General features: G+C 36.3%; 1 protein-coding gene across 1 annotated transcript; it reads left to right on the forward strand.

Moving 5' to 3' along the window:
- The first annotated feature begins 15,132 nt into the window (after positions 1-15,132).
- LOC134666673 (cilia- and flagella-associated protein 99-like) lies at positions 15,133-17,332 on the forward strand. Its single transcript, XM_063523899.1, has one exon. It carries the CDS (start codon positions 15,249-15,251, stop codon positions 17,061-17,063), a length of 1,815 nt encoding a protein of 604 aa, XP_063379969.1. The 5' UTR covers positions 15,133-15,248; the 3' UTR covers positions 17,064-17,332.
- Positions 17,333-19,249: the final 1,917 nt, after the last annotated feature.

Genomic DNA, 19,249 nt, shown 5'->3' on the forward strand with positions numbered 1-19,249 from the left:
TTGCTTAAATATTTGATTATGCAAATTCAATGCAATGCATTAGCGACGGCCAATAACAATTAAAGAAGGTATTTTAATTTTGTCTTAATTTTGGTGATCGCAATTAAAATATTGAGAATATAAAGTAGTCATTAAAGCTATTTGTCGCCACCGCGTAAGTACCCTGTTGCTAATTGTGCAACAAAATTAAATAAAGTGATTCGGAGTGTCATCGACTAATTAGCATGTGCCGAAACGGCTGTAGACGCATCTCTTAGGAATGGACAGAAATCTGTAGAGAAACCAAATTTTTTAACATTTTTACTCGAGAAACAGGAACGAAGGGTAATGTTTTTGTTACCTGCGTATTAATTTCTGTCTTGCTTCGACTGACTTACTGCCGTATTCGAACTTCAAGATATTCACAAGAGACGACCGACACGTACTAGATCCATTCTAGATACGTTATAGTTTAGAGATCAACTAGTTCTCTTTTGCAGCGCAATTCGGGCAACCAATGTCACTTTAACGTTAGATAGAGTAAGATATCTATTAGATGTGAATTGGATCTCGAAGTCATATCCTGTGGAAATCATTCAAGAGTATCTCCAGAATCGCGCAAATTACAGACAGGTTAGATCTATCTTAAACATATCGTTATCGTATCTTGGTGATGTCTAAAAGATATCTAATAGATGTCTATTTCAAAATCCGAATCGGGCCCTCAAGCAACTGCATATTGGTAGATGATAAATAAAATTGTATAATGTACCTACAAGAACATAGGTACCAGTGTGGCTACCACCAGTTTACTACCATAAACGCTATCGAGAAAATAACTTACTTTCTATGCATCTCGCTCGTACTTGTATGTTAGTGCGAGCGAGATGTATAAAAAGTAAATTACGTAGACGTTAGCGTATATGTCAGTTTTGACACTGACAGTGACTGTCAGGCTCTAGATTTACTATAGTATATTTTATTTGCTATATGTTTTACATCTCTAGTGGTTTGACGTGAAGGTGCGGCGTGTGAGGTGTACTTTAATTGTATGAAAGAAATTTGTGTATTTTTATTTTAAACATTAGGTATATCATTAAACGTATTTACACAGTAAATTTTTGATGCAAATATATTCATTTACTCTGCTTATTTATTGACTGTTTTGTTCTAAATAATTTGTCTAAAGTGAATTAACTTTTAATTGTTATGTGTCAAGTAATTTCAATGTAAATTAGTTAGAGACAATTATGTTGCCGAAACTTCTTTGATGATTCGCGGTAAGATATAAAAAATATCTACATTTTATTCTTAACGAGATCAGTGTTGAAACTGCCGCTCGTAAACCCAAAATCTTTTAGGTACTAATTATTCTAATGATAGAGTCACCTTTAAGCAAATTTTGGGATATTGAATAAGACTGACTTACTATACTACTAACAGAGATATATACAACTCCGTATAAGATAAATAAAGTCCAAAAAAAACGTGCCTCGGAAATCAATAAAAAGTCGTTCTCGAATAGATGGCGCCATTACCTTTGGCCTATTCTCGGCTAGATGGCGTTGACGACACCGTTTGATATTTAACAATTTTAACACATATCAGTGAAAGAACATGGGTCAGTATGGAACAATAAAAATTAAAAATCATTTATCCGTAAACATATTTTGATTAATTAATACATTTTCAATTTTATTTTAAGTTTTAATCGTGTGTCGATAGATGGCAGTAAATGTACCGTGACTACAAAATTTACTTTGACAATAGCCCTCTATACTATCTATTCTCTTTGCTACTACTTATAGTATAAAATAACAGGTGCTTTTCATACCTACCTACATTGAAGTATACAATAAATTTACCACTAACTAGGGAACAAATTTCCAGGAACTTTGTTATTAAATATTTTGATGTGTATTGCTTATACAATAAAGAATTTGAACTTGAATAAATTGTTACCTTATAGGTGGGAATACCTAACGAAATAATTAGTAAATTGTTAATTTATGTTATTTGTAAGTAATCATTAAATAACTTCCACATTAAATTATTAATCTACAGTTTGTTTTAAGCTCAGAACATAATTTAGCTAATCTAAAAAGCAATTAAAATGATAAAAATCAATATTTGATAATTAACTTGATGTCTTAACGTTTCCGCATATATTCTTGCTTGTATCTTGTAATTTATAAGTAGGAAGGAAATGGCTCTGTTACCAAACTTCTTTAAAACTTAAGTATTTTGTAATCATAACCCATGGTAGACATCGTAAATGTCAGCGAGGCGCCTCTATTAATAGTGGCGTTATAGCTGAGGCGATCCGCACGCTGCTCCGGTGTGTGAGCGAGACAGGGCTATGCACGTACTAGCGTTGTCTCCCTTGCACACCGGAGCGAATGTGGATCTGCATTCAATTTGAATACCGTCTTGTTGTTACAAAATAGCTAAGAGATAAATATATAAACGTAATTCAATTGTCATAATATTTTCTTGGTCTGATAGATCTATTTATGTTTAAATAAATAAATTAACAAACATAATAAAACTTACAAAAACTATAGGTAAAAAATTTGCCCCAGATCGCCGTCAACGGGCAAGGTGCCCAGAAGGCTGGCCGTATTTCCCCGCTGTAAGTATAGCGATGCTAATACGCTGGGCGAAATAGTGGCCAGCCCTCTGGTCACCAGAAGCCTCTATTAAGCGCGCCGACAAGTCTTTGTACAGTCGACGCGCACTTGGCCCCCACGGCCCCAAAGTTTCGACACCAAACGCCGCAAATATGTAGCTGCTTCCCAGAGCGGCATATTTGCGGCGCTTGAGGCTTTCGGCTGAGGAAGCCGCAGCGCCAGCAGAATCCTTGGTGCTTGGAACATGGGACGGTGCCAGGGTATCAACGCAGGTAGCGTCCCAAACTAGCGGCCGACCCATGCTCCAAGGCACCAGTGTCATTCCGTCGGGCCTCTTGCCGTCATCCCTGGCCAGACCGCTGGGCTCGCGGACTGCAGGTGGCCAAGAATGTCCACCGTGGCGCCACATTGACAGCGATGTGGCTGATTGGTAGATGCCCCTAAACGTAAGCTAGCTGCTAGGCGGAAGGTAGTGTTGTCGAGAAAAGTCCCAATGTTTGGAGAGGGTAGCGCCTGCAGCCACAGACCTGACTCCCACTCTGCAGTCGCAAGGAGACGAGCTCGGTCTATCGAACTAGGTGACGTATCTAAACGGTTTTTCCGTACTAGTTGACAGAGCGGCTCGTCCCACTGCCTCTGCGAGCAGGGGTGAAAACCCCTCACCTGCCTGAAAAGGCAGGTCTGCGTTGGGACAGGTTATAGACCAGACGTTCTTGGCCTCGGAGCAGTGCGCGGCCTCCATAGATCCAATAGAAGGACCTAGTATTTTCCCTATAAGGCTTTGAGCACCATGCACCGAGGACAAGAACGCAGGTAAGTTTATGTAAGTATATTATGATATAAAAAAAACTTTTTGTAATATTTTGTGAAAAATATAGGTTCTATTATTACTTATCATACATACATACATAGGCATAACAAACCGCCTTGCCTGCCATTAGGATAGAATTACTTGAGAAATTGTAACACACAATATTTTAGACCGATAGAGTTTACTCCCGAAATTAAATATATCCTACAAAACTTCCCAACATTATACAAGTCCTCCAGAAGAATTAAATATCAAAAATAAACATATATAGTAACAGCACCAGTCATGGGACATTTAAGAGGGAATTTGGAGTATTTGTGATATTTCCCTAATACATGTGAATGGTCTACCGCTTAGCGTATTGAAAGATGAAAGTCCTACCCGTCTTTCATGTTTCAGGCGTGTTGTATCAAAGATACTGCAATGAGTTTCCACATACTTAACAAATTAAAACTATGCTATTTTTCTCCAGTCATGGACACCAAAGCTCCAGTAATGGGCCCCCCAGTAATGGACACTGCTCTATCAGTATAAAATATTGAAATAGGTCATCAGATCTGGTCCATGTTATCATAATATTGCATTATTATCCGATTTGCATATTTAATTACGAATACAAAATTTCAACTCAATCGGAAAACGGGAAAGTGGCTCAAACTCGGCTACCAAGATTTGACCCACACTAAAAAACGATATTAATTTATCCGAAGTCCGAGCATACCTCCTGGTTGTCATATTTCGTAACTACATTTTACTTCTGTATTGTTTAAACATGAAATGATGGCATGGCAAGCATCATTATGTAAATTGTCCCATTATAGGAGGTATGCAGTTTTACAGCTCCTATAATGGGATTGGGTCAAATACCACTATTTTTTTACATCTGTGGAGTCACAACATAGTATGTTGTATACCTTATCTCATGGTAAATGCAATTAACAAAACACATTCTAGTTTTCATCAAGTATTAATTAATTAAAATTTAATAAATTAACTCACCTCTCTTAGCGAAGTTGTTAAGAATTCGTAGTGGTATTTTTTTTCAGTGACACGACAACTTTTGGGTTGACGCCAATTTCTTAAAAAACAACCAAATTTAATAAAAATTTAAACTGAAACAGCTCTAGGACTCTTATTTATGATAATATACAGGCAGTGTTTATAAACTACTTTTAGACACTTATTTTACAGGATTTGTGGTTTTTTGTCCCATTACTGGTTCCACGCCCATCATAGGGTACACTACTATAATATCTTCTTGTTATCGATATTCAGTGTATCTTATACGGAAACTTTGCAAAAGCATTATTGAAAACGATAATTAATTTTAATCCATTTAATTAATTACTAACATTGACTGGTTAATTAGGACTTTAAACATACACGGTGCATGACGGAATCCGGACAAAAACACAATAAAGTGTTTATGTTCTCTATAAACCCTTCTCGAGGCAGGACTCATATTTTACGAGGTCCACAGCCCAATTACATGTGATGGTTCCTCATGATCAAATTTTGGGGTTCAATAAAAACTTTTAGAAGATTTATACCTTTCTATGACATGAGCATGACTGCCCTTATTCTGAGATGGAATTTAGTTCATTTTATATCTAGCAATGATATATGTAAATCATAACTTGAAATAATTGTAACATATGTACTACTTTTGGTAGGAGCGACCTAGTTCATAAATAAAATATTAGTACGATAAACACATTTTTTGCATTTTACTTTTTAAAACTCACTTGTGTTTTGTGTTGTTTAATTTTTAATTCATTCTTTCTACCAATCTGAACACAGCACTCGACTTGGCGTGACGGCAGCCATTACTGGTTCGTAATTTAAATTATTTACCCCATTAATGATTCGACAGATACCTAAAGGTATAATTTGACATATCTTAGGGAACTGGTGTAAAGCTAATGCTTTGGATCGAGTCGCGAGATTTTAATCGAAGTCTGCGCTTGTCAATCAATAAAGGCCGAGTGTATTGGACCACTTTGTGCTGTGACGAGGTTTGCATGGACATGACCACTTTTGACATAGTTAAGTTTGCTGGTGTGAACCGTTGAATTTTTTTATTTTTTGTTTTTAAAATATTGCATAATTTAATGAGTTGGATTAGGGCTCATTGAATTATTTTTAGACAGACATCGCTTATTTTTTTGAAAGTGTGCACCACTTTAGTCATTCAGATATTCCTAAGATAGGCCTAGTAATTAATGGATCAGCTTTTGAATATCCGCTGAATTGTATGACGACGGCTCCCTACGAAACAGTCAAATAGTATCGCTTTTAGAGCCTAAGAAGTTATGTCAGTAATATACTGCACGATTCGGGAAATGAATAAGAGATTTACTACATATGAAATAGTAAAAGGTACCTTATGGCGGCTGGCGTGAACGTTATTTTCAACGCAGCTCCAATATTCAGCCGGGGCAATGGTACCTTTTGCCGTGGAACGTCACACATCTTTACTATTTCATATCTAATGAATCCCTAATTCATTTCCCGAATCGCGCCGATAGTAGTTTTCCCATTATAGGTACCTAGCTAGTTGTTATTTTATTTTAGTAGTTATTTTATTTTATTTTATCATAATTATGTAGTAATGCGGCTACCTACTACTACTTTACTAATATTTACTCAAAACGAACAAGTCTATAAAATTTAAAATAAGTGGTTTAAAAGTACCGGCAGGTAATGTAGCATATCCATGTTATGTATAGACGTTCGATAAATGTTACCGTAGCCTCGTGATAAAAGTGACCAAGTTAATAATTTATTGGACATACCAAGCACAAACTTCGTAAAAATAAACATGAATGGCTGCCTTATTGGGGCTTGATTTAATACGGCCAATAAAACAGTAACTAACCTTATATAAATTACTAAACAAATAAATAACATCCGTGGTCATCAAACTTTATCTTGGTCGGAGATTGCCCAGCATCGGGACTTAACATTGTCTTGTTCCACTCTGATTATACTTAATGAAATGAATAAATCTTTCTCTAAGGGCAAAAATAGTTTTAATTGCTGCAAAACTATGGCCATCAAATGTTGAGAGCATTATTCTGCAGAGAAGTGCCATAAAAGCATTTTGACTTGACAAGCTGACACTTTTCTGTCTGGCTAGAGATGCCAGCACATTTTTGTTAACCTAAAATGAGTTACATATATCCTGAGGTAGGTAAATAAATCATAAATAATTTATTCATTAATAATAATAACTAATACTATCCATTCTAATATTATAAATGTGAAAGTAAGTAGGTAACTCTGCCTGTCTATCTGTTATATTTTCACGCATAAACCGCTGCGCTGAACCGATTTAGATGAAATTTGGTATGGAGATATATTATGTAGATTGATTAAAGGCAGTATAATTTTGGGTTTGACTAAACGCGCGTTGTATGTATGTACCTTATAATAAACTAATATTCATTATTTCGCTTGCTTATGTAATAATATGTAGGTACTATAAAAGTTTCAATATTAAACATACTTGTATATGGTTTGTACTGTGTTAAAATATAGGTACAAAATAAATAAGTACTTACTCAATTTTCGTATCAGTGGAAAAGAAAAAAAATTCTTAGACAAGTATTTTCGTTACTTAATTTGAAAATACCTACATGGGCCATAAAATGTACGTAGGTAATTACATCCCTTTACCAACATCGATAACGCCTAGACATTCTTATTGTTATTGCCTTCGCCATATTCAGCCGAGATTTATGTACTAAATAAAGCCATAGAGAGGCACTGTCTAATCACGTTGAGGTCATTAAATGCGAGTAGGCAATAATAAAAACCTTTTACATAGTAGCGAGCATGTATTGAGCTCAGAACACACGGAGTGCTAAAGCGCGGCGAAGCGCGATCGAATATTTGTGTAACCAGCCGGCCTAGCCAAGGTTACAGTCACTATCGCTTCGACAACGAAAAGCATTATGTCTCTCTATCACTCTTTCATATTAGTGCGACAGTGACGTAAGCGATCGGCATCTTGGCTATATACGCGGCCAGGAATAACAGGATAGGCTAGACCCGGCCGAGGCGTCCGACACGTAATTTTCTATGACGGCCATGGTATAATAATATACTCCGCCTGGTACTCTCTTCCCGTCTTTTCGTGGTCACGTGACTGACACAAGCCTACGTCATCATGCGACAGCGCTATATGATAATATGCGATAGCGCTATATAAAGTGGCCATGTTATTGTGACGTAGGCTTGTGTCACTCTGGGAAGAGACGACCATGTTTTATTAGACTATGATGACGGCTGATCGGTGATCACGTGGTGTTCTATAGAAAACGAAGCGCTGGAAGCTCCAGCTAGGCCCCAGCCAGTCTAACGTGAGACATCCTTTAGCGTGTTATATTTTTTAATAGCGTCACTTGCGTTTTGGCAGCGGTGACGCATTGTTCATGCGGCGTCGACGGAACGTTTGCACGACACTCTCTCTCGACGCTCTTTACATGTTCACTATTGTTCACCATGCTTCGCCATGAATTGCTTTTGAGAGTGCGCTCGTGACGAGTTCGCGCGATTTTGACACAATCCAAGTTTAAAGTTTCGCCTACTCTGGCCTATCTAGAAGCCAAACTTGAAAGACTTAAAGAAGAGGCTGATAGGATGGGCCTGCGAATCAACAGACGCAAGACAGTCAGCATGCGAGTTAAATCAAGGACAACGGATCCGCCATCACCGGGGGGTGAGAGTCTAGATTCGGTGTCAAAGTTTGTGTACCTAGGGAGCGTATTATCCTGCAAAGGTGGAGCGAATGAGGACATCGACAACAGGATAAAGAAGGCGAAAGCTGCGTTCGCGCAGTTAAAGGTTGTTTGGGAGTCGAATGTGTTCACGCGACGTGTTAAACTTTCCCTCTTCGAATCAATTGTGAAATCTGTGTTGCTTTTTGGCTGCGAAACGTGGAGAGTGACTAAGGGCCTAACGAATAAGCTTCAAGTCTTCGTCAACAAGTCCCTCAGGTCGATCCTTCGCGTTTTCTGGCCAAAAACTATGGGCAACGAAGACCTATGGCGTATATGCCGACAAACACCCATCGGCCAAGAAATCGCGACACGGAAATGGAGATGGATAGGACATACTATTCGAAGAGGGGAAACAAACGCAACCATCGCTTTCGGTTGGAAACCGCCGGACGGAAGCCGTGGCCTCGGGCGCCCTGTACACTCTTGGCAGCGGTCCGTCACAAATGAGCTACGAGCGGTCGGGTTGAGCTGGAGCCAGGCCAGAGCGGTCGCTGAAGATAGGAAGGCGTGGCGCGAGCTTGTGAAGGCCCTTTGCACCTCTGGGGTGCCTTAGGACAACAACAACAACAAGTTTAAAAACGCTTAATCGCGCAACGTCGCACTGCGCCGTGTGATCCGCGCCTAAAGAGTCATAATTCTCTGCTGAGATCCTTTGTGGCTGCCCAAGATTGATGGGGCTTCTCCTTTGGTGGGCTTAATAAAGTTTCACCTACTGAATGAGCAAATACTTAAATGTATTATTTCAAGCAGAAGCAGGAATCCATTATTATCTTGCCGCAATCGGAATAAGACTTTAATTGACGAAGTCACCACAAACTTCCTTGTTTCAATATTAAAATGAACTGACAGGTATCTATACAATGTATCCTATTTCCTTAGGCAATAGTATCATTATCCCTACATGCAATGTAAAATCTATGCGGAATGAGAAGAGTCGGTAAATGTATGGGACCACTATGGGACCCAGAACTTTCTACGACTCTTCTCTTTCCACACAAACTCTAGTGAATATTATAATGCAAAAAAAGTAACGAAATTGTAAAAAAGTAATTGCCTAACCTCTATATTAATAAACGCGCTACAAACCTCAATCAGCTAATGATCATTTTGAATTATGTAGGTATTTGTATGAAAGGGGCCAAACATAATTTAACTAAAACAGGCCCGTAAAATTTTAAGAATAAGGGGATAGACCCTAAGCAGTAATAGACGAAGAGCTAGTTACAATTAAACCAATGCCTCTATTACGTAATAGATATAAGGAAAATATGGCACTTGTAAAGGTATCCTTAGAGCCACATCTTAAGCCGTACGTTCAAGAGTCGTGACGCAGGATTCAATAAATAACAGGCATAACCTTTCGTGACGAGCGGTCAGACTAACGTACCACTTAGCGTTTATCTTGTGCTATAGGCAATCAGTTTCGGCTTCCATTTTTAGGGTTCCGTACCCAAAGGGTAAAACGAGACCCTATTACTAAGACTTCGCTGTCCGTCCGTCCGTCTGTCTGGCACCAGAGGGTCTACCGTGAACCACGTTCGACGTGTTGCCTTTCTATCGCACTTGTAAATTCGTACGAAAGAGTGACAGGGAGGCAACGCATCGAACGTGGTTCGCGGTAGACCCTCTGGCTGTATCTCACGAACCGTGATATCTAGACAGTTGAAATTTTCACAGATGATGTATTTATGTTGCCGCTATAACAACAAATACTAAAAACAGAATAAAATAAAGATTTAAGTGGGGCTCCCATACAGCAAACGTGATTTTTGACCAAAGTTAAGCAACGTCGGGCGTGGTAAGTACTCGGATGGGTGACCGTTTTTTTTTGCATTTTTTTTCCGTTTTTTTTGCTTTATGGTACGAAACCCTTCGTGCGCGAGTCCGACTCGCACTTGCCCGGTTTTTTATATATTATGTGAAACGCACATCATACACGCCAATACACTACATACACTCTCCCGCAGAAACGCATCGAGCTGCAAAGTTACAATAGTTTGAATGAAATTCATTCATAAAGTGGCCTTGCAATTTTTTTGGCTGGGTGTGAGTAGGGAGGTACTCAATTTGCTCAGAAACTTCCGGAAACATGCATGTTCAAAACGTAGCTCTTAAAGACCACTTTTTAAACAAATAACAAGTTAAATATAGTATAGTGCTGTATTATTTATTTAGTTTGCTTGAGTTTATTATCTTACCCATTGGTAATATCTTTATCTATATATCTATACCAATTCAAATATTCTATCAAAAAAAAGCGCTGGTGGCCTAGCGGTAAGAGCGTGGGACTTGCAATCCGGAGGTCGCGGGTTCAAACCCCGGCTCGTACCAATGAGTTTTTCAGAACTTATGTACGAAATATCATTTGATATTTACTAGTCGCTTTTCGGTGAAGGAAAACATCGTGAGGAAACCGGACTAATCCCATTAAGACCTAGTTTCCCCTCTGGGTTAGAAGGTCAGATGGCAGTCGCTTTCGTAAAAACTAGTGCCTACGTCAAATCATGGGATTAGTTGTCAAGCGGACCCCAGGCTCCTATGTGAGCCGTGGCAAAATGCCGGGATAACGCGAGGAAGAAGATATCTATACCAATTCTATTAGCTAGAAAATCAATGCACCGTCTTAATTAATTAGTTTCCTAGTGGTCTGAATCAAAGTAACTCCGCGGTCTGAACCTTATCACTGCTGATATTGAAGATAGTTATGGAAATTCCCTACTTTTATATATATACCCAGTTGCATATAAATCTAATATGGAATTAAGGCCAATTTGGAGTAAAATATATTTTGCCATAAACAAGATATTTCTATAAAGACACTGTATAGAATTCAGAGCCGTATTGTACATTGTACAGTACACAGTTTCAAAAACACCTGCAGAAACAAGGCGTGGTCAAAGCAATAATGAAGAAAAATCGCCGATGTGCTCTCCCAGCTTGCTAATTGTTTCCGACGGAAGCGTTCGCTGTTACCGAATTATATTAAATGATGCATAAATAACAGATACATACTTACATAGAACGGAAATGCAGTTTTCCGGGCGAAAAAATACGATTCTTATCTCCCAATCAGAAAATATAAAAATATATCAAGTTAAATCAAAGCACAAATTAAACAGAACATGCAATTAAATCAACAAAAGAAAACTTTACGAATATTTTTCAGTCGGGTATATTTTTCTTTACACTCTTTACACTTATTTATTTGTGTCTGATTTGACAAGTCTTAACACTTGTCAAATCAGACACAAATAAATTCAACACAAATCATATAGCTACAATTACTTTTGCCGTTCAATAATTTAACGACATAAAGACCTATTAACGATCTATAAGGAATAAGTGGCTAGTACTTTAAACAGGGTAACAATAAATTCTCACCAAAGAAGTGTAGTCAAAAAGTCGAGCCGGTCGTTAATTATGAACGATAATTTGACAGACTCTGACAGCTAATATTATCCCGAGATTGATATTCAATCATTGTCAAATTAATTGTGACAGAGTCAATAAGCCACTGCTTTCTCATCCAGTTACATACTTAAGTGGATGAGAATTTACATAATTAGGGATAAGTACCCCTTTGATCGTGATTTACATTCACAGAATAGAAGCAGTAATTATTATGTAGTTAGCGCTATGAGTCGTAGAAATGCTACGCAAACCTTGGTGTATTGCGTTTGTTATTTTTTAGATAGTTTTCCATTGTAATTAGCTATAAGAAAATATACATATCTATTCTAATAACTACTTTAAAAAATAATATCAAAAAATAAAGAACAAATCACAGTGGTAGCAATCATACAGTCCGTATAAAACTAATTAAAAATAGTTAACAAAACTCATCACTCTTCAACACCCAATATTACCTACTGGAGCACAATAGGTGCCAAGGAGATAACAAGCTACGAACACAGACCCATTTGAAGTTCTCTAATCGAATACGGCTTTTATGATCGCGTTTAACACGATTATTATATTTTAAGAGGCCCCATGTGACTTGCACTTTACACGTATGGGGGCCCCGCCCGAGGTGTCGAATAATGGCTTCTTGACTGAGTGATTGATTAATGACAGGTCCGGTGAAAACAGGTCGGCTACCTAATTAAATACTAGATATGAAAAGAGCAGCGAGCGCATAGAATTGTATACTCGGTTAGTTGTGTAGTGATTAAAATTCATTATCCTATCAATGAACTACAATAATTCTATAGTACGTATTACATGTTACTGCTAAAGTGATACTTCTATTAGGGTCTGCATGACGGGCGACATTGTAGAGCATGTTTCTATAATATTTAACTTATCGTTTACAGCTCGACGTAATCCGCCAATTAGCAAAGCGTCCAGGAGGCCATTTGACATCAAAATGACGTCATTTAGTTATCATTCGCGCGTGCATTTCGCACGTACTTGTCCCGATATTATTAGCAAGAGCGAGACGCACGAGCGAATGATAACAAACAGATATCATTTTGATGTCAAAATTTAAGTTTGAATTGTTCTCCTGTACTAAAACAGCCTCACATAGCGGCAGATAACTAGAGTATGGCTACTGAAATTTTACACAAATGTTTGTCGGGAAATTTTAAAAATCTTGGGCTCGGTCACACTTTCTGTAGTAGGAATTATAGTTTTGATACTAGAAAATATTTTTGATTTTCTGTGTACACGTAAGGTACCTAAGGCTATAAGTTAAATATATACGTTGACGTGTACTCCAAGTCAGCTGACATAATTTCTACCACTATGTAAAGTACAGTCAACGATAAACAAATATGTTATTTAACACTTTCTTACCATATACCATTGTAACAAGGAGAAAAATGAAATGTAGTGTAAATAAGACCTAGCTCGATAATACCGTAATACTAATCCATTACCAATAAAAATACATAATTAAGTACTATGCCAAATATGCTAAATGCTAAGTATCAAAATATGTCTCTTTTATTTACACGGGAGTGCTTATCTTTTGTTCGTGTTTATAGCCGATAGCTCATAGCTTACTAGCTCGCGGTGGGACCAGTGCCTAATGCTACTGACTGCGAGTTAAAAACTATTTCGTGTGCGTCAAATGTGAATGTTAGACCAACAAAAGTCTGCAGCGCAATAATTTGACAGGAAATTAAAAAACGATATATGGCAATGTTTTTAGCAGTCAGTAAACGTCATTCATTATGGCATGTGTTTGTCATCGTTTAAATATTCGTTGTCTTTTGTGATGAACGAGAAAAACATGCTGAAACCGGCATGCGGAAGTTACTTTTCCCATTCAAGCTCAAATACGACAATGTTTATACAATTTGGAGTTGATGACGGGTAAGTGGAATGAAACCAGTTATATAATATTCAAATCAAAAAATAAAAAAAATACTGAAGATATAGAACTAAAAATTAATCAAACACAATTAAAACAATCTAGTGAAGAAAAATATCTGGGCCTAATATTGGACTGTGACCTATCATGGAAACAACACATAAATAAAATCCGATCAAAACTGACATCTTTAAGAGCCTGCCTCTACAATACGGCATACTGTCTTCCCCGCCGGGTACGATACACAATTTATAATTCACTAGTAAAATCTCATTTAAACTATCTAGTTGAAATATGGGGCAGTGCCACTAAAACTACTCTTAAAAATCTTCAAATCGCTCAAAATAAAATAATTAAAACACTTTTCAGATATGATTACTTAACTTCTAGTCGCAAAATTTATTTAGAAACAAAAATCTTAAATCTTAACCAACTGTACTTTAATAATACCTGTCTACTGATTAGAAAAATAATAGATAACAAAATCCACTCACAACTAAGTTTTATAACTAAATTACAAAAAGGCTTACGACCTCTACGTAATTCTAACGATCTTTGTCTTCAACCAGCTAGAACTAAATGTGGCAAAAAAAATATTGGTAATGAAGGGGCACAGTTTTACAACAGCCTACCTAAAGATATTAAACAGTGCAAAAATTACAATATTTACAAACGAAAACTATTGGACTACGTAATTCATAATATCTAAATCCGGCCCTGGCAAACATTCCGCATGGAAACAAAAGATAATGCAGTATTTAAGAAAAATATAGTCGCTCAACTTAACTTGCATGTGTTTAGAGTTTAAAGTGCAATGCGGCTAAAGTGTAAATGATAAAATGACTTAGCAACAGTTTTGTAGTTCGTGAGAAATAATAAGCGTACTTGTATTTAATTTGGTCATACCCACATGTTTATAAGAACATACTTATTACTTATACAACTTCACTATAAGCATGTTTGTATAATACCTATTTCTATATGTAATGTCTCGTAAATGACATGTTCTAGTTTTAATTAGTTATTTTAATTTTGTTAATAACATGCATGCTCACTCATATTTTATGAATTATCCTGTATTTTCTCTATTTAAGTGAAATGTTAAATTTCTTTATGAGAAAATAAATTCTTTAACCACAAACATCTTAATACTTGCACCATATGTAGATAATAGTGTGAAGTGGGTTTAGATTACATAAGCTTTCACAGCAAATTGAACATTACAAAAGCTAAGCAAATTAATAATTTTGATGAAGCCAAATGTCACATTCTGCCAATAATATTTATCGACATTAATGACATCTATCGTTGGAATTAAATTTATTTAACCATAATGCATAGCTTGAATTTTTCATAAATGATAAATACTAAATAGGGTAGTTACAAGTATTAAGACTATTTAATCCATTTTCTGTGGTGTTATCACATACCTACTGATGCAGCGCTAGATAAAAAATATTTTTTATCTAGCGCTGCAGACTTTCTTTTTTGCTTTCTTTGGTCTTACTCTATGTAGATACTACTCTTTGCATTAAACCCGGTGTAATCAAACCTCCACTAACCTAATAAATCAAATGTGCTAATGTCAAGCGTCATCATTTCGGACAGCGTCAAATAAATATTTGTTGTGATTGTAAAATATGAATTTATAAAATATGAATTTTACGTTATGTACTTAAGTCGTATGTGACATTTGATGAAATAATAGTAAACCATTAAAAGATAGGATGGTTTACTATTACACATCAGGAAATGTCAAGATGGTAAGAAACATATTAATTGATTATGGCTCTCTGGTCGCAGTTGCGCCCCACGAGTACATGAAAATGTATATCGAGAAGTGTCCGAAAGACACGGAAGATGCCAAACTAGGCTGGGTTGCCGAAACGTTTCTAGGTATTCAGAAGCACGGTCAGTTCTTAAAAGACATAGCTTTTCACCTGCGCGAGGATCTTTCAGATGAAGACAAAGACTCTTTCATGATTTTGCTGCACGCTGTAATCTTTCAAATCAAACCTAAAGACATGCATCTTCTGTACAAATGTCTGTTTAATTTAAGCAAGCCTTTGTTGGATACGTTTACTTCCTTCTTGAGAAGCGACGAAGTGTTGACTTTTTTGGCACACGTTGGTGAAGATTATTATGATGCAAATTATATTACCGAAAAAATTATAAGTCCCTTATATACGTGGCAACCTTACATGAGAGAAATGGCTCAAACTTTTGCAGCATATGTTAAAAAGGTGGAATCCCGTAAGATAAAGCCACTAACTGTGCCAATAGCACCTACTGTGTTGAATAGAAAAGGACTACGTTCAGCCAGTCGCGCAACTCGACCTTTACCTTCATCGCCAGTCTCTTTACCTCAAATCTCAAAACCTAAAACAAAACGGATTGTATCCAGAAATGATTTAGATGAAAAATTGAAAAAAAGCTATGAGAAAAATAAACAGAAGGCCAACCATTTATTAAACGATGTTAAAAATATAGAATGTCATTATGCTATGAATAAATCGAAAGCGTATTTTCAAAAACTACATAGTATTCAAGAAGAGGTAAAAGACTCAATAAAACAATTACCGAAAGTACAAAGCACATACTCAATAAAAAAAATATGCCGACCAGTTAAAGAAACTGCAGCCACCATCAAGCGGCTGAATAAAAGAATTCAATTAGCTGAACAAGAAGAAGTGGAATGGTTTAACAATGTTATAAACTGCAAAAATACTGCAAAAATTGAGGAATTACAAGAATTTAACCGCCAAGAGAACGAAAGAGAACGATTACTTGATATAGAAAAGAAACATTTAAAGGGCCAAATTTCACATGAGGAAGCGTTATTGGCTAAACAAAGAGTCCTTGTTGAAAATAAAAAGAAATATGAACAGTACCTAAAAGAGAAAGAAATGTGGAATGAAGAAATAGAGAAGTGGAGAAAAAACCAAATAATTAAAAATCGCAAAAAAATGGAAAAATTGTCTATGTTAGAGTTGAATATATTGCAAGCAAAACAAAATATTGCATTGAAAAATAAAGAAGCTGCCGAAAATTTTAAGAGACGGAATCAAAGATTGTTAGAAAAGGCTTTAAAAGATAAACAGGATGAGTTAGACCGCAGAGTCAAAATGATAAAGGAGTTTAAAATTCTTGCTATAATAGCGAAAAAAGCAAAAGTACCAAAAATTATAGACTTGACAGAAACATCTGGCTTAGGTTTACTGTGTGAGATGTCAATGGCAGAACTTCAAGAAAGAGTAAATGCAATGAAAATAGGTTTACATGATGAACTAGAACGAAAAAGAAATACTATAAAAGCAGTGAATAAAGAAAAAAAAGAAGAGTTAAAAGAAACAATAAAGACCATCGAGGTTTACATGAACGAAAAAGCTTCATTGAGAAGAAATATCAAACCTAACACTCCTAGCACTCAAAATGCGTCTTCAAAGGAAATAGACGATTTGAAGAAAACTCTAATGGAAAAACGGAAATTAAGAATGAAAATGTCTAAGGAACGTTCTTGTGCTTCTAGTCCGGATGTGTGAGTTATTTTTATACTAGTTTAATTTTAAATATATTAACAACGGATCAGTCACGTATCTTAAGTCGAAAAACGTTCGACACGTCGACGTGAGTGACCCGTTTTCTATATATTTAATACCTATGTATGTGTCCCAGGGAAGTTTTGTTAATTTAATTTTAATGAATTTGGAAACGAATATCTGATTTCTTTTTTGCAATATATATGTTTATTAATAACATAATAGCTAAGTACCATTATTTATAACATATTCAAGTTTTTCAATTCGAAAATACTGCCAAACAGATTTTTATGTATACTTGGTCAAGCAGATCTCGTCAGTAGAAAAAGGCGGCAAATTTTAAAATTGTAGGCGCGAAGGGATATCATCTCATAGAAAATTTGAATTTCGCGCCTTTTTCTACTGACAAGATTTGCTTGACCGTCTATATTATGTATGAAATAAATAGCTTTTCTGAGTATGACCATATATGTCAGTGACATAATAACTTTTTTTATCAACAATAATTAGGTATATACTTTTTAGTTACTGGAAACCTATTTGAAAAACGGAACTAATGAAACGTAATGTTAATATTTCTCATTAATTATTGTAGAATACAATTAAAATTATTCTATACTAAAATATTACTCGTTAGTTTAACTTAGAATCCGCTAAATCTGCAGAATAAACCTTCTATCTTATACCTTTAAACGAGTAATTTTTGTATATAGATGTATATTTCGGTGATCGTTTCCAAAATCACTGCAACGATTTCGATGAAATTTGCTATATGGGGGTTTTCGGAAGCGAGAAATCGTTCTAGCTGGGTGTTATCTCTGGGAAAACGCGCATTTTTGATTTTTCACATGTTTCCCGAGCAAAGCTCCGTCTCCCAGATATTGAAAATTATTAACTATTGCCAAATTTCTCCACTATAGATTCAGCTTATAACATTTACTGTTAATAAAATTAATACAATAATACTTAAACTCCAGTCTAGTCTAGGTGCATGGCAGAATGCAAGAACTCTATACCCCATACAAGAAATCAACTTAAATGAAACAGGGCACCTAAGGGCATCGACTTAATAAAGTTGATTACTCTGTTCGTATTAGCATATAGTGCTTTGAGATGGAGATGTCCTGTAATAAATTTACAATGGCCGGTAGATCTAGACACAAATAGAGTTGACTCGAATTGGAGTCATAGCCCGCACTCACCACACTGTTATCTGTACGTCGGTGGGCCTTATGTCTTTTGTAATAAAGTCCACCGATGTACAGTCAGGAATGTTGCTGTTAAATAAATTTTATTTTGATTGAATTAAGATCCATTCTACGTGTTTTTAAATTGACCGAAGGGCTTATGAAAATAAAAATTACTACAGTATCTCCAAACAGCCTAGTGGTTCCTAAGGGTCTTATCTATATTGTTTCCCAAATAGTTTTAAGTCATAATGTATTGTTTGTCCGAATTTCTTTAGTCGTAATTGGTTGTTCTCAGAAACGCGTAACTTTTCAGGATTGCCGTAAAACAAACCTAACCTAACCTAACCTATCTACAGAATAGATAAATAAATAAATAAGCCTTTTATTTTCGTCATTTTTTCACATGCAGTATAACATTTCATTTACATGCAACAAAAGAAATATATTATTATACAATTTCATTTTAATCCATATTCAATTTATTATTTATTTCATAATATAATTATTTAAACATTTCTTATTAATTCAGAAAATATTTATGAAAACTTTATTCTTTCCTTTATTCATCATTTTTCTTAGGCTAGGTTTTTATAATATGTATATAAAAGTAAAATATAAAAACACTTACAAAACAATAAAAAATACATATAAACACATTATAAAAAACCTAACCTAGGGTGCCGCCGGCAGCGGGGCAGGGCCCAAGCTGCCGGTGGTCAGGGCCGCAGAGTGAGGAACCGACGTACTATACGCGCCGTGTCCAAAATTACCGCCTTCTGCATCTGACCCTTGATCCAGCCACCCAGCGAGAGTCTCTCTAGGTGTTGGTCGAGACTCTTCGCTATGAGACCGTTCGCTGACACGACTATCGGAACAATGATCGTCGAGTCAACATCCCACATGGCGGTAATCTCATGAGCTAAGTCTAGGTACTTGCTGGACTTGTCCTTCTCAGCCTTCACGAGATTCTCATCATGAGGGATGGTGACGTCGGCGAGC

Source organism: Cydia fagiglandana, chromosome 8, assembly GCF_963556715.1.
Source record: "Cydia fagiglandana chromosome 8, ilCydFagi1.1, whole genome shotgun sequence".
NCBI classification, from domain to species: domain Eukaryota; kingdom Metazoa; phylum Arthropoda; class Insecta; order Lepidoptera; family Tortricidae; genus Cydia; species Cydia fagiglandana.